Source organism: Acartia tonsa, chromosome 8 (assembly GCF_053477335.1).
Source record: "Acartia tonsa isolate MP-2025a chromosome 8, ASM5347733v1, whole genome shotgun sequence".
Classification (NCBI taxonomy): domain Eukaryota; kingdom Metazoa; phylum Arthropoda; class Copepoda; order Calanoida; family Acartiidae; genus Acartia; species Acartia tonsa.
In genome coordinates, this window is record NC_137267.1 from 47,566,601 (window position 1) to 47,589,083 (window position 22,483).

The 22,483-nt window shown below is 31.2% G+C and overlaps 2 protein-coding genes across 2 annotated transcripts; both read left to right on the forward strand.

Moving 5' to 3' along the window:
- Window positions 1-5,009: 5,009 nt before the first annotated feature.
- On the forward strand, window positions 5,010-7,350 carry LOC145327144 (uncharacterized). The gene is made up of 4 exons (XM_080170708.1): window positions 5,010-6,072; window positions 6,281-6,409; window positions 6,601-6,794; window positions 7,072-7,350. Exons 1-4 carry the CDS (start codon window positions 5,607-5,609, stop codon window positions 7,261-7,263), a joined length of 981 nt encoding a protein of 326 aa, XP_080026834.1. The 5' UTR covers window positions 5,010-5,606; the 3' UTR covers window positions 7,264-7,350.
- Window positions 7,351-10,400: 3,050 nt separating this feature from the next.
- LOC145327145 (uncharacterized) lies at window positions 10,401-12,843 on the forward strand. The gene is made up of 3 exons (XM_080170709.1): window positions 10,401-11,092; window positions 11,384-11,550; window positions 11,955-12,843. The coding sequence occupies exons 1-3, from the start codon at window positions 10,517-10,519 to the stop codon at window positions 12,136-12,138; spliced, it is 927 nt and encodes a 308-aa protein (XP_080026835.1). The 5' UTR covers window positions 10,401-10,516; the 3' UTR covers window positions 12,139-12,843.
- The last annotated feature ends 9,640 nt before the right edge of the window (window positions 12,844-22,483 follow it).

Below are 22,483 nucleotides of genomic sequence, written 5' to 3' on the forward strand. Positions count from 1 at the left end.
TGAGAAGCTACTCTGTAAAGGAAAACCATATCGGTTCAGCGGTTAGCGTGATCCTTCGGTACAAACAGACACACTGACAAACAAACAAACATCCTGTTACTTTATTGTAAGGATTTAAATTATATCTTTTCCTGTGGCAAGCAATAAGATGCATGGCTTTTCTAGGGCCAAGGCAGGACTTTAACAATCTTCGATACAATATTGAAAACTCCATGTAACCCTAAAAAGATTGAAATTAAAACAAGGATAATCATATCCATAAGTTGTAAAGCCCACAAACAAATATGGTGGCGAATTTGAAAATCGAATATAGATTTTCAATTGTTATTAAAAAGTGGGAAGAAATTTTGAAATCTACAAAAATCTAATAAAATCACAAAAGGGTTATTAAAATAAGATTTTGTCTAATTTTTGTAGATTTTTATGTGTCTTTGGAGAATTTATACAAACTTTTTTTCTAAAGAATCCACCTCTGCACTAGATCCGAAGTGTTTTTATATGATGTTGTTGTACCTGTTTTATAATTTGAAGCTCGTGGTTTGGAATTAATTTTATCAGTTCATCATCAACAGAAAATATTTCTTGAAATATCAACAGAGGTGTCAACCCTCCATGGAAACCTAGATAATAATCGTATTATAGACAGCTTTCCACGAATATTATAATAAAAAATTATAAGATTAAAACCAGTTTTGTTGGACCCAAGAAGCCGAAGTCCAAGGCTAACAAGGCTAACAGGAATTAATTTTAAGGTTTTTAATTTTAATATTCGTGGATAGTTGTCTGGAATATTATGCTATACATGATTTTTCAGTATGACTAATTTTTAATTATCATATCTAAATTGGCAATTCATATTGAATAATCATTCATGTGGCATGCCAGGGGGATGCGAGTAGTGGAAATCATATTAGAATCTAAGAAGCAATTCAAAAAAGCCCCCCCCCCCCCCATTGTTCGTCCAGAGACACCTGTACTATGACGTCATAAATAATTAAGATTATAGTAAGTATACCTCTGAGGGAAGCTCCCAAGTCTCTGTATAAACAGTAATGGTCTATTTTCTTACTCTGCATGTAGTCCAGGCTTCTAAACAAATTAATATATGAAATTTACCTAGTTATTAACCTCGTTGGGGCGGAATTCTTCTTCGATTTCAAGTGGTCATGTAGAGAAATCTGAACATCATCTGCTTGCTATGGGATGCGATATTATAACACCCACGGATATTAGGTTCAGTACCACCCAACAGACAACACTTTGATTGCACGACCTTTGTCTGAGAGTCCTAACTGTGCATCGTAATGGTAATGTTTTTTTAAGGGCAAAGGTATTTTCCAACTCTTAATATTAGTATTACATGCCAAAAATTGCAGCATGAGTATGTCTTCATAATGAAGATAATCTAGAGACACACTCTCTAAATCAGCCAATTTCAATTCTAGTGTGTCGATATAAACCTGAAATTTACCCAAAAAAAAAATGGGGGCAGTCTCAATTATTTCATATGAAGGTGTAGCAAGTAATCTTCCAAAGTCAAAATTGTCAAAATTGCATACATACAGCATGACCCTCAAAAAAGTATTTTTAAGCATCTGCAGCCCTTATTTCTCAATGAATTATTAAAAAATGCATATGTCCTTGTTCTCCATAGTATTCCACGTAAGTAGATATAAAAATATTTTTTTTACCTCCATTAACACCGGAGATTTTTAGAGCTAAAGTTTTGAAAAAGTGACTGAGAAAAAGAATTTTTTTTGTTTCTCTTATTTTTTGGATGGTTATATTATGTTTTTCTGGCAACTGAATAATGAGACACAAAGAAAAACAAGTTAACTAATTATTTCTTTTTTATTCCACCAAAAAATATAAATTTTTAATGGCAAAAAATACTACTGAATGAATTGATTATTTGCAAATTTTAGGTTATTTATTAACCCTTATTTATAGAAAAGGATTAATTATGACAGTTGCTCCGCCTACTTTTCTGACATCTCAATTATTTAATAGGGGGTAAATTAAGCTTTTTAGACTAAAAAGTCATTATGTTTTAATTTTATTTTCTTTATAACTTTTTTGTTATTAAAGTTAGGATTGTGAAACAAAAACAATTTTCCTGCTATATTCATAGAGATTTATTTGGTTTTTTAATCTTAAACAATTTTGCCTAATAAGTAAGTTTTTCAAAATATCATTAAACTAAAAAGACTCAAAAAATATGTGTAAAAAATGCTTTTTACTCAAAAACTAAATTTTTTATTTTATATTTGTATAAAGTTTCTGCTAGTAACAAAAATAAAAGGATTTCTAGCTTAATTTTGCTAAAAAAGTCGTTTCATGTTAAAAGTTACTTTTTCCTCAGTCACTTTTTCAAAACTTTAGCACTAAAAATCTCCGGTGTTAATGGAGGTAAAAAAAATATTTTTATATCTACTTACGTGGAATACTATAGAGAACAAGGACATATGCATTTTTTAATAATTCATTGAGAAATAAGGGCTGCAGATGCTTAAAAATACTTTTTTGAGGGTCATGCTGTATATAATAGGGTTGGGCCGAAGACTTTTTTGGCCAGACATATTACCAAATTTCCAACCGGATATCCATCAAATTACTGGATATCCAGCCGAATAACCGGATATATGCCAGATATCCGGCCCAACCCTATTATACATGTATCCAATTTTGACTTTGGAAGATTACTTCCTACACCTTTATATGTTATAATTAAGACTGCCCCAATTTTTTTTATTTCAGGTTTATATTGACACACTAGAATTGAAATTTTGTAAAAAATCTTTAAAATTTTGATGGTACAAAAGCTTTAAAAAACAGGTCTTTTTGCAGTTTTTAAAAACTTTGCAGTGCTTGTGTGGTCGCAATTTTTGCATTACAGAAAAAATATTTTGCATGGGTCATTTTTTTTGCATAAATCAACCATATTTTGGCTGGGGCCAAAATTTTCCATGGTAGGACGATTTAATGCACATTTAGTCTATTTATTGTTTTGTCTGTCTGTCTTTAACTTACCCTCCAGCTAGCAAGGAAGTGTTTCCAAAGAAGTCACTGTAAGTAAAAGCAGTAATTCTATTAGATAACATCCATGTAATAATATATCCATTAACTTACCCTCCAGCCGGCAAGGTAGGGTCTCCCATGACGTCAGTGTATGTGAAAGCTGTAATTCTGGACCAATCTTGGATTCCTAGCTGGGCCATGCTATCCCGGATTCCATACACAAAAGTATCATCCTCCTTAAATATGAAGAATTTTATTACTTTATATTTTTTGAGTGTTTTTGTAAAGGTTTTCTTATATTTGTATGTGCTGCATTGGGTATTTGAGTGTCATCGCGGTGTTTGATTATAAATTTTACTTAGTTAAACTTTCAATGCATATTTATATTATGCTAACAGCTATGCCACTAGAGGCCACTTGCGGCACTTGAGATAAGAGGGAAAGGGGAAATGTCGAGCGCCGCTTTCCATTTTAGTTTTAATAATAAACATGAATTTGGGTTATTATTTTCCCGGGGCGATTTCTCTTAAGTGGTTGGTGGTAACCTTCCTAGAAATTATTTAAACCTTCCTTAGACATCTAGAAAACTTTTCACGTTGATTCAGCGAGGTCTTAATCTACAGACACAGAAGTCATCCTGTTTTTTTTATATAAAAACTTGCCTTTGTTCTATGTAAATTAAAAAGAGTTGGGTTAGAATTAAAAGTAGTATTGTAAAACAAATAAAAGAGAAAATGCAAGGCTTCATAAAAGTAAATATCAATATTAAATTGTCTTTATTTTAGTTTGCTAACAATTATTGTTCAGTTTGTTCATCCACTAGGATGCACTGCATGATAGACTCAAAATAAAGTATTACCAAACTTTACCAATAAACTGTAAACAAATATGATAAATATACAAGCAAAATAACAAGTTAATGTTGAGATTCAATTCCTTCTCGTTCCTTCTTAAGCATAAAATGAATTTGAAAATTTTTAACATAAACTTTAATATCCTTATCAGGATGTTGATTTTATATGTCGTCTTTATGACAGGTGAAGATGTTATGAATATATTTCTTAAATTATGTATATAAAAAAATATTGTACGGTAATATCAAATTAAATTAAAAATAATTTATTTTTTTTGTTTTTTTTTGTACCAGAATCATCCCTACAATGAAAGAAGAAAAAAATTGGCCATTTTTTGTTGAATTAAGAGGAATTTGATATTATTTTATTGATCGATTGCTGAAATGAATCACGGAGCATTCTCGAAAATTGCGCGTCACACGTTTCTATAACCTGCCGGCACACGAGTTGAAATCTCCTAAAACTTACTTTAAATCAAAACGTTTTTTATATTCTCATTCGTTTTCAATTCACCGATAGAGCTAGTACTCTCTCTTACATCGCTTTTTAAATACGTTTTCAACAGTAAGTTTTAGTTTTTTAGTGAATTATATATATTATTTCAACGTATTACTTCATTTACTATTTTCAGTTGGGGATTTTATTTGCATTTGGGATTATTCGGGAGAATTTCAATAGTAAATGGAGAGTGGTTCCTAAATACTTATCGAATTCTTCGAATTTTCCCAATATTTAAACTCTTTTAGCTTATTTTTCGATGGATTCTTTAGTGATTTATGGAATATCGATCGATAAAAAATATTAATTGTAGCATAAGGAAACGAAATAAGACGTTTTTAATGGAATAACATGAAGTTACAAAATGGCCATTTTTTGTTGAATTAAGAGGAATTTGATATTATTTTATTGATCGATTGCTGAAATGAATCACGGAGCATTCTCGAAAATTGCGCATCACACGTTTCTATAACCTGCCGGCACACGAGTTGAAATCTCCTAAAACTTACTTTAAATCAAAACGTTTTTTATATTCTCATTCGTTTTCAATTCACCGATAGAGCTAGTACTCTCTCTTACATCGCTTTTTAAATACGTTTTCACCCTCCCTCCCTAACCCTTTATTTTATTATTGGAAAGTTTTTTATTTTTTGTATTTTTATATCAATATCAGTTATTCTAATTTGACATATTAAACTATTATGTCTCTACATTTTTTCAGATCAGCGTTTTTTAAATTCTCAGTGATCATGACACCATTTGAGTTCTATAAGCTAAGGAATGTCAAGACATTCCATGCTTGCAATCTCCGTACCTTTAAGGAGCTTTTAACTTTCACCCTTCTTTATTATGTCACTTATCAAAGTGAAACTGATAGACATTTAATAATCAGAGAAATGATTAATCGTGTATTTCGTTTTCGTGATCAATTGGAACAAATTAATCATAATTTAGAAGATAGTTTTTTAACCGCCAAATCTGTTTATGATGAATTTGGCCAGTCTGTCAAAGATTTTGAAACTGAATGTCGCAACACCATTTCAATTCTTGATTGAATAAATTCCTAAATTTTTTCTTTCTTATCCAAAAATTCTTATTTCTTCATTTAATCTTCAGACGCAAAATTCTTAAATTAATTTCATTTTTCTTCCTACTTAGATTTTTCTTTTTTAAATAAATACTAATTGTTAATTTACAGCATGTATTATTTTTGATTTTTGCATGATTTTTTCATGAATGTTTTTTATTTTTTACTGTTTTTTCAACTTTCTTTCAATTTATTTTTCATCTTCAGACCTAAAATGCCTGTTCCTACAGGACATGCGCACAACTCCTCAGATGAGGATAATTCCCCCCCCCCCCCCCGCACCTTCTACAGTGGTTCCTACCACAAATTTATCTAGATCCTATTCGGCTCCATTAAATACCTCAGCTCCCTCGTCGGTTGTAGCTCCAGGTCCTTCATCGGTTGCACAAACGATTATTCCCCAGGATCCTAAAGATCCGTTGGGGTTAAATAACCTCCCTCCAGCTGGCTCATATTTGCCGGGGATAGGTTTTGTGCCACAAATAAATCAGCCGCCGAAAATGACAGCGCGACTTCAAGAGTCTGCAGCTTCAGCGCGACCATCGGTGTCTGCAGCTCCTCACATTGAATCTGAGAAAGTTAAGATGCCTGTTAGACATGCTTCAGTGTCTTCAGGTAAATTTAATACTTAGTAATCATGATTTTGATTCAATTATTTAGAAATTGAAGTTCATAAAAATTTGTCTTCTTGGCAGTTTTTTACCCCCATAAAAATTTTCTTTCTAAACTTTAAATTTTTTCCCCCCTTTTTTATTTTTTTCCTTTCTACAGCTATAAACCTTTTTTCCGCCTTATTTTATTTTATAAAAATCTTTTTATTTAGACGATTTTTCCCCCAAACGCAAGAAGTCAAAAAAGAAGAAACGCTACTCTAGTAGTTCCTCTTCATCCAGTTCGTTCTCTTCATCTTCGAGTTCTACGGAATCAGATGAACCTAAAAGGAAAAGAAAAGGTATTTTTTAAATAGACAAAATCCTTTCTTTCTCACATTTATGAACTTTTTAAATCTTAATGATATTTATCACAGAAATTTATTTTAAGTTCAATTATTTTGAAATATAAATTTCTTGTCTTCTATGAACACTGACTGAATATTTGACATTATTCTTTGGATTACCATGTCTTCATATATTCTTTCTTTAGGAAAGAAGAAGAAAAAGAAGAAGAGCAAGAAGCACTCTTCTGATTCAGACAGTAGCAGTCAACTAGTAGGTGGCCGAAAAGCTCGACGTCGCCTCCGGCGAGCAGCTGAAATCCTGTCAGACCCACCTGCATGGATAGGTATGACGTCTGCAGACATACACGCCGAGCGGGAACGCCTCTTCGAACATCTCAACGTAAGAAAAATACTTTTAAAATTTTTTTTGATCAATCATATATTTTTTAATATATGTAGGGGTTAATTAGTCCATTTCAACAAAAAAGGGTAGTTACTTTGGGTTAAGGGCATTTTCTTTTTCTAAATTCCTTTATAAAACTTTTTTCTTTTTCAACATTTTTGGATTTTTGTTCTTCGGAATATTAGTTTTTTGTTATTTCTTTATCCATGTTTATCTTTTTTCCATTTTAAAATTCTTTTCTTGGGAATCTCACAATAGTTTTTTTTCTATTAAGTCTTTGGATGAAAAGAATGACGTCTCTCTCACATTTTTAAAATGCGTCATAAGAGACACCTGCCGTTCGAAGAATTATGTCGAGGATGCTGCGAAGCGTCTTGTGGCGTTGAAGGCCCCCAAGAATCTGCTATACGACTTACAGCAGTCGTTGCAAGCCTGCTATCAAGCAATAAAGGCAAGAACTTCATAAATTTTTTCTTCTTTTTCGTCTTATACTAATCAAACCTATGCCATTTTTTAATTTTCTTATTTTTTACGTTTAAATCCGGCAGATAGAAACCGGTTCTTTTCCATGAAACCTATTTAGTTTTTCAAATTTATTTTTAAGACGTGCAAGTACATGATTAGCACCAGTTTTATTAGCTCACGCACCACGGAAAGATTTTTATAATATATTACGTGACATTTAATTATTTTTCGTTTCATTTGAGTTTCATTATTTGTCACTTTCATTTTAAAGGAAAGAATAATTCCTACGACACCTTTCTTTTCATAGAGCTAGATATCAGCATATTTTATTATAAAATTATCAAGATTTTCGTTTTATCTAGATAGCTGAAAGCTCCATCGGATACATCGAACTGGCTTTTTCGAAAAACATCGGCCACGCCAACCGTGTGGCTCTAGCAGGTAACAGGCGCTACCTCACCACCCAGCAGCAGCGCATCTCGGACTCCTTACCTGACTTTCGAGGAGACTATAGCAGAGGAGCACGTGGCGGCTTCTCTAACGGCCGGTTTAACCAAAATGGAGGCTCAAACCCTAGGGGCAGAGGATCCAGAGGACGAGGTCGAGGATCTCTTCGCTGTCACGGATGTAACGGCGAAGGACATAAAGTCGACGACTGTCCTTCCGCCAACCCTAAGTCATAATTCTACCCCTCTTTACACTATTCAAGATTTAAACCTACCGATACCTACCTCAGATATTCCAAATTTTCACATTGCTTCTCTAAAAAATTTTTGTTTTACAGAAGATTATGAACATTATAAACGTTTATACGATATTCAATCGGATTTTTTATCTAGTTATTCTCCAGCTTATTCTATTCATTCGCTTACAGCAATTAATTTTTATAAAAATATTCTTAATGCACCACCTTTTGTTTTGCAAACCCTTACCTTTGGATATCAACCAGGTAGATTATTGAGAATAATTCTTTCCACATTTACTTATATATTATTTTTGTTAAACAAATTTTTTTTTTTTTTTTTTTTCTTTTACAATTATTCTCCATAATCTATCTTTTTTTAAGTTTTTACATCTCCTGTGTTACCGTATTTTGAGAAGAACAACAATAGCGCTGTTCGCAATCCAGAATTTGTTCGTCAAGAAATTCAATCTTTGTTAGACAAAGGTATTATTGCCCAAATCGATCATCAGCCTTATTGTTGTTCGCCTCTTACGGTGGCTAGTAGAACATGTAGTTTAACTAACACAACTAAACTCAGGAAAATTTTTCGACACATAAATATTATTTTCAAATTTCTTTCTTCAATTCTTTTTTGATTCCCCTCTTTTTTCTATTCCTTTTTTTAGAAAATATTCTTTCTTTTTCAATTCTTTACACTACCCCTCAAAATATCTTTTCATTTTGAATTCATTTTTTCAAAATTTTCATATTTATTCCCCTTTAAAATTTTTCGAAATATTTTCCTGCTTTTAGATTGTGCATCGATTTATCACGCCACATTAATCTACTTCTCCAGCCTGAGAACGTCTCTTTAAATGACATTAAGACAGTGCTGCCTCGCATTTCTCAGGATGTATTTTTTACATCTTGGGATTTGCGGGGCATGTACCATCAAGTACATCTAGATCCTGCCGTTACTGAACTTTTTGGTTTTTGTTACAAAAATGCTGATAATTCCTATTCTTTTTACAAATATTTAAGGCTTCCCTTCGGGGTTGCCTCAGCCGTATTTTTAGTTGATGCTTTGATCCGTCCAGTCAAACATTTTTGTCACCGTCACAATATAGACATTAGTGTCTATATTGATGACGGTTTGACTGTCGAATTAAATTATTTTAAATGTCTTCTTAGTACACACTTTGTACTATCAGTTTTACTATGTGCAGGTTGGCATTTCCAACTTTCTAAATGTCAACTAGAACCTGTCCGTCGCATACAATATTTAGGTTTTATTCTTGATAGTAGTAAAATGATAATTTCCTTGCCCATCATAAAAATTCAAAAAGTTTTATTTCTTCTTGATAAAATTTTATTTGCTTTTGATTCTAACGACCCTGTAGATGTTACAATTTTAGCCTCTTTTTTAGGCAAACTATGTCATGCATATTTTAGTCATGGAGATTTTATTCGTGTTGTAGCTAGAAATTCTAATCATGCTCTTGGTGTTTACACCTCACAGTATGGTTGGAAAGGAGCTTTGTTTGTCAATGCAGATATGTTTCAAGAATTGTCCCTCTGCAAAGAACATTTTGTTTCTTTAAACGGACAACCCATTCGTACGGAATCTAAAACAATAGAAGTTTTTTCCCCCCATCAGACATCTTTTTTAATTGACAACATTGATCCTAATGACTTAAACAAACATTGTAATGTTTTCGTGTCAGACGCTTCTGACCACTCAGCCTTTTCCTTCAAAGCTGGAGATTGTAAAATTATTTCTGATTATTTATTTACTCCACAAGAGGCTGAATTATCTTCAGGCCATAGAGAACTTTTAAGTATAATTAAAGCTTTTGAACATTACAGCAATTATTTTGCCACCCTCAAAGGACAGTTGGTTATTTGGATAACTGACAGCATGTGTCTTTACTCTTTTTTGCGCATTGGAAGCCGTAATTTAGTTATCCAAAAATTATTAATTCAATTAAAACTTTTAGAATTCCAATACGCAATTCGTATTTTACCTAAATGGATGCCCCGAGACAGCTCACTCATCACTTTAGCAGATTTAGGCTCTAAACTTTTTAAATCTTCTAATGAATTTGGAATTAGTTTAGATGATTTTCAATTTCTTCAAAGTTATTTTTCTATCAAATTTTCAATTGACTGTTTCGCAACATCTTAAAATTGTAAAGTAGAGAAATTCATTGCCCCTTTTCCACAACTAAATTGTTATGATATTGATTTTTTCACAGTTTCCCTGACTAGTTCAGAATGTTACTACATCCACCCCCCAATTTCTCTCCTTTCTCGTGTTTTTAATAAATTAAAATTGTATGAGGATATAACAGCAGTAGTAGTTTTGCCCTTATGGCCGACGTACCCTTTTTGGAATTGCATTGTTAAAGGATCTTATTTTAATTCTTTTGTCAAAAATTTTCTTCTCTGGGATCCTTATTATATTGCTTCTACACCTAATAATTTTTTCAACGGTCATAAGACGTTTAAAACTCTCGCCTTATTGATTCACACCGGTAAAGACTATGCAATTCCTTTACCAAAATTTTAATCAATATGTTTTTTTTTTTTAATGAATTGTACAAAATTTTTTCAGCATCTTACAATGAGAACATCTTTCAAACATTCCGCTGTGAATTATCATAAGTTTAATGCTCCGTTACAAACTCTTAAAGACAACAGACCTCTAGAAAAGAGAGGCCCTCTTTATTTTCCTTCAGTTTTAGAGAAATACAACCTTACGGAAAAAAGGAAACGTCATATAAAATTGACAGCGTCTTCAAGAACTAAGTCCACGCAATTACTGCACAACCGTACTTTACGCCGTTTTGAAATTTTTTGCGAAGACAGAAATAAAACTCTGTTAAATTTCTCAAAAAAGGATTTAGCCGCTTACATAGAATATTTAGAGGACTCCGCAGCTAAAAAATCCGCCGTAGTCGGTTTGGCTGGCGCCATCGATTTTCTTGCCAGCGCATTGGATATGAAATCCCCCTGGACCCCCCAAATAGAAAGAATGTATCAAGGTATCACGAGAAGAGCCTCTGCAGAACAGCCTCTAACCAAGAAAGCGCCTAAACTGCCCATAAAATATCTGACCTTGGCCATTGATAAGCACGTGACACCTTTTTTAAAGAATCCAGATCAGGTAATCAGCTTTCATACGGCTCATAAAACTTCTTTTTCGAATAAATTTTAGTTAATATTTACCATTTAACTATTAGAAGTTTTCGGACCAAACTACTTTTAAGATATAGAGTTCTACACTTTTTTCTTTTATTTCACATTAATCTTGATTTTAATAGAAATCTTAGTTTCTTAAGATTCCAATTTAGTTTTTCGGACCAAATTTATTTTTAAAATATGGAGTTTTTACACTTTTTTATTCTTTCATCTCACATTAATATTGTTTTCTAATAGAAACCTTGTTTTTCTTAAGATTCCAATTGTGACCCTCCGAGCGATCGTGGCTCAACACCTCCAATACAGCTTGTGTGCGCGCATATCTGACCTGCTGCGATTAAGAGCTTGTGATCTAGCGGTTACCACACTAGGAGACACGCCAGCAATGTCCATAACCTTCAGATCTTCTAAAACTGATCCTAGGTACTTATTTTTGACAAAGAAAAATTTCTTTAAAAATTTTTCTTTTTTCCCAGACAATTTAAAATTTTAATTCAAAATTTTTCAAATTTCATACAAAAATTTTCTTCTACCTATTTTCTTATTTTTATTCAGTTGAAAATTTAATTATGGTTGCAAAATAATTTCTAGTTATCTTTAAACAAAATTCCTTTCAAAGTTTTTTAATTTCTTATTTGAAATTTTAAAATTATGATTACAAACGAGTTTTCTAGCTATTATCTAATTTCCTATCTCATATACCTTAGAATTGTTAAGATTTTACCATGGAAACCTTTTCTAAATTACAAATTTTTATATTTTCAACTTTGTATCTCATCTAGAAATTCATTGTTTTTTACATAAAGACATAAATATTATTTTTCTAGATTCGAGGGCTCCACCAGTTACGTGATCTTCAACGGATCAGAGTACTGTCTTTATTCATTACTGGTCCTGTATTATAATAGGCTCCGGTTATATTCATCAGATACATCCTGTTTGGATACTAGCTACCTTCTGCCACGTACAGGGAACGGTACCACTTCGAAATCTTCTAGGCGAGTTTTTTAAGCATAATAAATTCACACATTTCTTTTTTCCTTTTTTAATCTTCACAAATTTTAATAAGTAATTATTTTTTAGAATCCTAGTTGCAGATGGACGTTATGCCATTTCAGCTTCCACCTTAATGAAGGATGTAAACTTAATTTATAGTAATCTAGGACTTAAGCATAAAATTACATCTAAATCTGCTAAAAGCTTAGGAGTGTCATCTGCCTTTAGACTAGGTATGAGCGATGATCATATCCGAGTCTTAGGCCGATGGCGCTCCATAGCTACAGCTCAACATTATCGAGCTATTGATGATACAACGCTCATTGAAATATTTTCCAAAATTATGCTAAAATCCTCGAGCACAGCAGTCCCCAGGTCTTTAGCAGCCCTTACAGACCAAGCCTCCAACTCCATCACTTCACGGACGACACCTTCTTGGTCCTCCGCCCATTCGGCACCCCTGAACCGCGCCCTTATTTTCCAAATTTTGTTAGCTTCGGGCTATCTAGACCCCCAAGGATGCCCTCTCAACAACGAAGGTTATCCCCTCCCTCAAGACGTTCCGGAGGTTAGAGCCAACGGCGAGGAACTTCTAGCCATTGAGTCCTCTCAGACTTTCATCGTGACTCTGCCTAACTAAATTATTATACACTTTGTATTATTTTTTATATATTATGCTTTTTTATTTAAAATGCTTAAATAAAACAAGATTTTTTAAATTGCATATTAGTTCTTTTCTCAGTATTTTTTCAGATTCCTTAAAATGTTTCTTTTTTAAAAAAAGAAAAAGAATTTTTTAATAGCTACCTACCATAGAATTTATTAATCTTTCGATTTCGAACTGGTTTTATTTATCCGAATATTCTCACGAATTTCTTCGTTTCATTTCGATTGGTTCCTAAATACTTATCGAATTCTTCGAATTTTCCCAATATTTAAACTCTTTTAGCTTATTTTTCGATGGATTCTTTAGTGATTTATGGAATATCGATCGATAAAAAATATTAATTGTAACATAAGGAAACGAAATAAGACGTTTTTAATGGAATAACATGAAGTTACAAAATTGTTTTGTTTTACATAGCAGACTAAATGTATTATGATAACATACAACGTCTCTTTGTGAGTTCATATTTATAATATTGATTTTTATAAATGAATTAATGAAAAAATATTTGTTTGAAATTTGACTAAATGTCATATTGTATAATTTACTTAATTCTTAACAGTCGGGCCCCTTGCCGCATCTTTATCGGTCGGGGGTGAGGGGGTGGTGTTCGACGCCCCCTCCCCTATTATCTGAGCCACTATTAGAGCTAGAGGTCTTAAAATTTCTGTGTATGTCCCCTGTTTGATAATAAATTTCCGACTATAAGTGAGTCAAAGTAAATTTTCGCTTTCTTCATCCTTTTATTTAACAACCTTTGTTTTTAGGTCCTTTTTTACTTAAATATTACTAACGGCTGCCTTTATTTTATTTTCTACTGAGAGCTACAATTGAATTTTGATCAGAGCATATTTAAATAAATTTGTATCTACAAATAACTTTCTTCTTTAATTATAGTTAAGTAGTTAAGTGCTGCTACTCTATAATTACAATCTTCTATAAAAGGACTGTTAATGTTTATGATAATTCATATTAGATTTCAGCAATGTGAAGCTGCTTTGTTTAGGAGTGAGGGGGTGTTTGAGCTAATGCTATTCAGAATCAAATCTTTAGTGGTGAAGCTACTCTATAATTCACTTTTTCTGTGTGTTAGTTAGTCCGTAACAATAAGGGGAAAATGTAATTTTCTTAGGTCTTATTGGAGACAGCTGAAATATTCAGTGAAGATTCTTTTGACATTTATTCTTTACAATGCCTTTTTGTCTGTCTGTTGGTCATGCTTCAAAAGACATATTACATATTCTCTCCTCTCATTTGTATTTGTTAAGAAAACTTAACATCTGCTCTCACTTTGTGCATTTGACCATTACAAGATTTTTTGTGCTTTGCTACTAATGGTTGTTGTCATAAATGTTTTATTTTGACAATGATCAAAGTATAACCCAATAAATTTTAGCATGTTAGTTTGTTCTGAAATTTTTGCAAGGGGGTACTTTCATGAATAAAAATATATCACAAATTCAGTTTGTCAAAAATATTATAACATTAAAGCTTTATATACATATGTCCTGGCCATGTTTATAACTATTTTGGGAAAGGGTACCTCCACAATATAAAAATTGCTCCTAACAAAAAATAACCCTCTAAAATTTTTGAAAAACTATGATCTTAAGTGTAGTTGCGACTCTTCACCCCCCCCCCCCTCCCCTCCCTCCCATTCCTATCCCCAAGTGTCCCTAGAGGATTTAAGGGTACGTAGCCGCTAGTACTTATATGGAAATAACGGGATGTATGTATATCTGTCTCTAGCAAAGGAACTCGTTATCCGCTGAACAGATGTGTTCCTTGTTTTTTTTTTTGTAAAACTTAAATTAAAAAATAGAGGGGATTAAATTCTAGTGCCCATAATGATTGCTGGGGGCGTAGCGTTTTTAGCATGACAAGCATCGTTTTAGAATTAAAAATAAAATAAATGTTTCAGTTAATAACAACCCAACAAATAATGTCTATAGCAATTTGATCAGCTGATTGGTTTTAATACTAGATGTTTTTTTAAGTAGCGCAGCTACTCTAAATCTAGGAAATAAATTTAATTTTGCTTAGAATTTACTTTTAGGTGTTTTAAACGTTGTAAATTGAAGATTTTATTTTGATAATTAACATTTTACAACAATACCCTCTATAAACTGTGAGGAAGTTTGATAAAATTACGTTTATTTTGCAAGCTTTTTTGAAAATACTTCATTATTTTTATAATTCTGACAAAATAGAATTTCTGTTTAAGTAAATAACATGGCCACAAAAAGGTTTAAGCAGTTATTGAAATATTTTATTACCATTCTTGCTAATTAAATAGTCGTTAACTATGTTTAATTTGCATTTTTTTAAAAGACAAGAAAAATATTCTACTTTTATGAAGTTATCTTAAACCTTTTCCAAAAGTTTGTTTTATAAAAATATTTTATTTTCCATTGATTTTATTGATTATATAGGTTAAAAATATCAAAAGTATTTTTTAAAGGCTACAGATTAATTTTGATTAATTCCGATTTTTAATTTTTTTTATTTTTTTCAAATCTGAAAGAATATGCCTGTCTTTTTAAAGAATAGATTATATAAAAAAAACTAAATTAAACATATTCAGGCTATAAAAAAGTTAAAAATATTTTTTTTTTTACTATTAAATCGCTAATTTTTAAAATCATTAGATTTTAAGCTTATTTTGCATGGAAACACACTTTTCCAGTCATTTCTTCTCAACAATGGATCTTAAATGATTATTACTGAAAACTTTTATGAAAATGTTATTAACCAAAACTCCAAATAAAGGAAATAATTGCCGTTTGCGAAAATGTGTGCAAAAAGTTGCCAATATCTCGTTAGAAGGGACTTAATGGATTTTAATTTTTACTGCTTACGACTTAGTGGACTATAAACTATTAGAAAAGTATCACTTCAAGGTGGAATTTTAAGGGTCAACTTTTTTTCTTTTAAAATTCGCAGTGGATGGAAGGGGATGGAGTGAAGGAGGATATGGTTATTTTAGCAAGTCACAAATTTCACTTTATTACAATTCATGATAATCAGGTGTAAGATCTAAGTTGTAATAAACCCATTACCATAACTCACCTCTAATATTTTGACGTACTCTTCAGAAAGCGCCTGCGCAGTATGTAATTACTTTACTCTACAATTTACTAAGGCAAATCATGTACTTAATATCAAATTTTAATTATGAAAACAAAATATAAAATTAAGGTATTATTATGGACGAGAATACAGAAGCCCCTTTTCAGATAACCAGTAATAGACTTTTATTCATTTTTATAAATTCAACATATTTGAATATTTAATTGTTTTTTTTAACTATACTATCGTTTTCCAACAATTTGAATATTTTAGCAAAACCCAAAAAATTTTTGTTTGTCTATAAAGCTCATTAGTGCTATTCAGGGTGTTCTACCCCAATTTTTAACCTTGAAACCTTTATAGGAGGTGGGAAATTTTAAATCCCCAATTACTGGGCATCTGAAGTCCAGGGTAACTGATATCTCACTCATTAATATATCCCAGATTTTATATTTATTAATTTACCTGTTCAACTAGTGTTGTTGCTGTGTGACCATTTAGGAATTGTGCGTAGCTGATGTCTTGACACATGGGTAGATTTCTCTAAATTTACAATCAATAGTTTTAAATGCAAAGCATCTATATAATAAGGACATGAACGTCCCTACATCTCAATTAGCTCTTTTCTTTATTTAGGCATGTTATAATTGTCCAAACAAGATGCTGTGAGTATTGGTGCAAAAAATATGATGTAACAAAAAAAATTAGCCAATGAGAGGCTGTTATTGACCAATGGTAAAATTTATAGTGGACTCTCATTGGCTATTTTTTTTGTTACGTCATATTTTTTGCACCAATACTCACAGCATCTCCAGACAATTTTAAAATTTGGGTGATGATTCATCATTCATGTTACAATTAGCATAGCTGCTCTTTAATTGTTACTAGAAAGTCTGTACATTTATTTGAAACATGTTAATTTTTAACATTATGTGGGGAACAATGATTCCTAGGACAACAAGATACAACACTTAGGGCAAGGCACTTCTATAATCAAGTCCAAATTGTAAGTATGTCCTTAAACAGAATCCTGTTTTTAATCTGATTATAATTTAATAGATATTCTACCTGAACTAGTAAAACTTTTGTTCGATCTGTTAACATCTAAATAAGCTTTTAGAATTAAATGTGGTCATATGTTAAATTTTTAAAATATAAAATTACAAATTTACCTCTGAAATCCCAGTTCAATGAAAGCGGAATTTTTTAAAATTCCTTCTAGTTAACCATTAGAGATTTTAAACTTTAAAAATATTTTTCAAACTTGGTTGAGAGTTATGTTAACTTTTAATTTTTGTTAATTTGACTTAATAGTAATGTTTAATATGTTTATTTTATTTTTTATATTTATTACCTTGAAATGGGACAGGTTTTGAAACATAGACCAAAAAATTTTAGCTTGTGAAGGTTGGGCATAGCGTAGTCTTTCATAATAGGGAGCCAGTGTTCCTTTGCCAGTCTTGTAGGCTATTAGTAATTTAGCTATTTCTAAATTAAAAAAAAAATCATTTTAAAAATTACTAAAGATGTTTGAGCGAATTATACTGCAAGCCATTGAGAGTGTTTGAGAAAGAAAATGTTTAGACTATGCTTGTTAAGAACCAACGAAATAAAATTTAATAAAAGTATCCAAAGTCGTTGAGCTTTTTTAAATAATATATTTTACAGTCAAATATCCCATCCCTCATTTTTTTTTCAGCCACTTATGATATGATAAGGGGTAATACATATATATATATGATTTAATTAGTAATATTAAACTGGTGCTGCTCTTCGACAACATTATAAAGTTTTTTATAGTGCCTTTAAAAAAATGACGTCATACATTACAAATGATCAATGATAAGCCAATACACAGACTAAAATACAAATGACAGGCCAGTATACATTTTAATTGACCAATGTAAGGCCAGTATGACGTAATTTTTATGGGCACTATAAAAAGCTTTTTACATTGTTGTTGTCTTTTTACTAGGGTTGGGCCGGATGACTGGATATCTGGCATTATAAATCAGCCAGATGTTTGGTATCTTTATAGTTTCAATAACCGGTATCCGGCCGGATATCAGGCCAAACCGGATATCCGGCCAAACCCTACTATTTACCTTTATCAACATATGGATAGTAGGCCAGATTATATGAGAGGGTAACACTCCTAACATAAACAGTTTCCTCCTCGCTGAATACTGACTCCAGGTTTTTAAATAGTGAAAACGCTGCTTTCTGCTCAAATATCCAATATTCAAAACATTTCATTTGATACTTATTTTTCGTATCGACTTAAAGACAGCTTTCCGGTGTTATGAAAACGAAAAAAGTATTAGATTAAAACTAGCTTTGTTAGCCCCGATTGGTCAAAAGCCCGGCTAACAAAATTGTCATCGATTTCATGATTTTTATTTTAAAGTTCCTAGAAAATTGTCTGTAATACGATGCTATACATGAATTTTCAGTAAGGCTGCGATTATGATTAGCTAGTTAGTTATGTTCAATAAAAATACAATTATCTAATTTTGAATGGAAACGGGGATGCTGTACGTATTGGTGCAAAAAATGGGGACAATTTTTAAATTGATTTGACGGGGCTGTTTATTTACGTCACAAGTGAGGGGAAAGAAAAGGGAAGGAGGAAAGAAACCCCCTAGAAAAGAGATGGGGGTATGACGTCACACGCCAAAACAATTTGAAATTTGTCCCCATTTTTTGCACCAATACGTACAGCATCTTATGTTCTGCATATTCTAATTTTTTTTCTAATTATAAGAAGTTTTTATATGAATATCTAGGTTATTACTTAATTATTCTCGTTAAAAACTTTTTAATCTTAAGAGAAAATTTATAGTTGTATGTTTAATCCGTAAGATTTTAAGGATTTGTACTTTAATTATTTTATTGTATCTTTTTTCTAAAACTTTTGTTATATTTTTCATTTATAGAAAAAAATCTGGATAGTAGGGAGGGGGTCCCTAAGTTTTATAATAACGTTTTCTTATTCGTTAGCTTAACAACTTTGGGGACCTTATTGAATTTTTATTTCCTATAGGTTCATGTCCAAAAGTTTCAACCACTAATTGTAATCTGCAAAAGGTGTAATTTTGTGCATTATCAATTTGTCATAGAGGATTTACACAAATTTATCAGCCATTATCTTATCCCTTAGATTCCTGAATTATCCTAATATAATATTTAGCTAAATAATCTTGACTATTAAAATATCTTATTTTCATTAAATATCAAAATTACTTCGTAAAAGTTAAATATTATATTTGTAAGATTTCTTAATTGTAATGTATATATGTAAATTAGAATTTAAATATTTAATTTTGTACAACAATGGATATATTATTACTTGGATGTCACACCAGATTATCATGTTCTCTAATAAAATTAAAGTGAAACTCGCAGCGGGCTAAAATAACTATATCCCCCAATCCACCCGCTTTACTATATTCTCTCCTCTTCTACAGGATGAACGAACTGACTAATAAACTATGTCCATGTTAGCAACCTTAATTGACAACAATTCCCCTGCAATAATATCCACGTGTATGTCCTATATCCAATATTGTACAACTTCATATTTAATAACCAAATTTATTGAGATTACATTTCAAAATATTTACTAATATCAACTTTTTCTTAAAAGTAATTCAAATTCAGGACCTATAAAATTTAGTTATGAGAAAACAAATAAAAATGGATCGGGGATAAGGGTTAGGAAACCTGGCCATTAATTAGGTCCCGGCCTAGATTCTAAAGGGATATTGCAACTTTTACAAATTCCTAACAAACTGGCGGACGCTCCCAAGTAGCTATCGCTCTAAACCAATAAGAATCGGCCTGTTTTGTACCAACCAATCACCAATTGGCGGATGAGAATATAATAAAACGCAGCAATGAAAAAAATTTATCTTGTCTGCTTCTTAATAAAAATAGGAATTAATAAGAAAAGGTGTTCGATCACTTCAACTTAAACTGTTTTTAAACTATTTTTAAAAGGTATATTAAAAATATACTTTGACATCTGTAGAATCATACTGCAAAGCCAAAAATGAGAACAATTGCCCACATCAATTTTTATTAGGATTTTAAAGTTTATTTTTTACTATGGATTAAATAATTTTTACTGAATCGTGATGTTTCTTCCCTTTGTAGGTAAAATACTCAGCTTTTAGAGTGTCTTGCTTCCTAAATATTGTATGCTAGTATACAGTAAAGTTAGGTCTTTTGATTTTATCTATCAATACTAATTAAAAATTAATTCTTTACGATGTATCAATGAATTAACATAAAAATGTTTCATTTCTATTATACATTAAAACACATAAAAATTGGCTGTAAAGGGTTAAATAAATTAAGATGACAACAAATGTTTATGCAATACAACAAATTTATTTTTGTCACATATACAAATATGATATAAAATAAGATTATTCAAACATATTTTTAAAAAGTATGTATCTTTTATGAGTAGGGTTTTCATTCTTTTCATTTTTATTAAATAGAATTATTTAACTACGTTTGAAATAAGTCACTTTGTGAAAACACTCTTTCGGAAATTCTAATTTCTAATTGGTTTAAATTCAGCATTATGTTTTTTATTGTATTATGTCAGATTTTTCAATGAAATTAATTGTTTTAGAAAAAAAATTAATCCCATTGAACAGAGTAATGTTTTTTTATTGTATCAGTATAAAGTGAATTATATAAAATTGTTCACTAAGTTACAATATTACACGAAGTAAAAAAAGACCTTTTGATCTGGTAAAAATGACCAGAGCAACAGTAAAAATTAATTTTTAAATCCCCCAAAAAAAGTTTATTGGGGACTTAATTCAAATTTGGGCTCTGCAGTCTGATTCTATAGGTGTCCTAGTATATTTTTGACCCCCCATTCAAAAATAGTTTAAAAACAGTTTAAATATCAAATCTGCCCAGAGTTTACATTAAAAAATACCATATATAAAAAAACAAAAATAGAGTAATTATTTTTGGAAAGTAGGTAGCTACGAATTAATTCATTTGGTAGTTTATAAATGAAATGTTGTATTTTAAATTTTAAACCTTTATACGGAATTGAATGAAACAACTAATGTACTATTAAATGCTAAAAAGTACAAAAAACATTATTCTACTAATATAGAACAAGATTATTTATAGAAGGTTACCCAAGTACTTATTTATTTATTGTACTAAATTTATTCATTTATTTCGAATTTTAATAAGAAATGATAAAATAATATTTTTAAATAAAATTTTTACTCTTTAATAAAAATGCAAGAGACAAAAAAACATCATAACGTGATTTTAACAAAAGCCATTAATATATAGACTAGCTACCTGAATTTTATTCTATACTTTATCTACACACACACACACACAGCTATTTCATTACTGTTTATAACGAACTACTGCGCCATCCCAAAACTAGTTTTTTAAGCCTAGGCTTGAAATAGGCCTGAAATAATATTTTCCTACGTTTTCTATCCCTTATCCCTGAAATGGATGTAGATTAGAATATACGTGGATATTATGACAGTGAAAAAATTGTCGCTAATTTGGCTTGATAATATGGACCTCATTTATTAGTCAGTTCGTTGATCCATCAGGAGGGGAGAGGATGGGGTAAAGGGGGTTAATGGGAGTATCATTATTTTATCCAGCTGAGAGTATCACTTAATCAGAGTACATGCAAATCTGGTACAGCAGCCAAATAATAATATAGGATCAACTGCAGTTTACGGTAAAATATTCCTGGTAACGAATATTTCCAAAAATCTTTGAATTTTAAAGGCTGCTAGCTGCAAAACGGCAGAACGTACAGATCATGCCAGCACATTGTTTTAAGCAGCATAAGAAGGCCTACAAATAATCTGGAATAGCCATAAATCAATATAGCATAATTGTCTTGCAGTGCAGTGAAATGCGCTAAAAAGACCCATTTTACGCGTTTTTTCTTCAGTAATGCTTTCCCTGTGCATCATTGGATTTTGGCTATTCCAGATTATTTGTAGACCTTCTTATGCGGCTTGAAATGGTGTGCAGGTATGATCTGTACATTCAGCCGTTTGGCAGCTAGCAGTCTTTAAAATTTATAGATTTTTGGAAATACTCGTTACGAGGAATATTTTACCGTGAACTGCAGTTGATCCATAATATCTATCCAAAATTGTACAATTTCATATTTAATAACCTAAATTATTAGATTTAACAATATTTACTTACATGTTAAAATTAGGAGCTATAAGATTATGTTCTAACAAAATAAGTAAATATTGAATTAGGTTTATTAATTTGTCAAATAAATTTAAATATGAAATGTCTTTTTGAAAGTGAAGGTTTGGTCTGAAAAGAAAATAATTTTTTAAATTTTTTTCTACAATATACAATTTACAAAATGACTTTATGAGAGTTAAAGACCAACCTACCTACATATCCCAGTTAGCTATACAGGACCAGGGATAAGGGATGGGAAACGTAGGAAAATATTATTTCAGGCCTATTTCAAGCCTAGGCCTAAAAAAACAGTTATGGGATGGCGCATTAGCTCGTTATCAACGCTAAAGAAATAGCTGTGTGTGTGTGTGTAGATAAAGTATAAAATAAAATTCAGGTAGCTAGTCT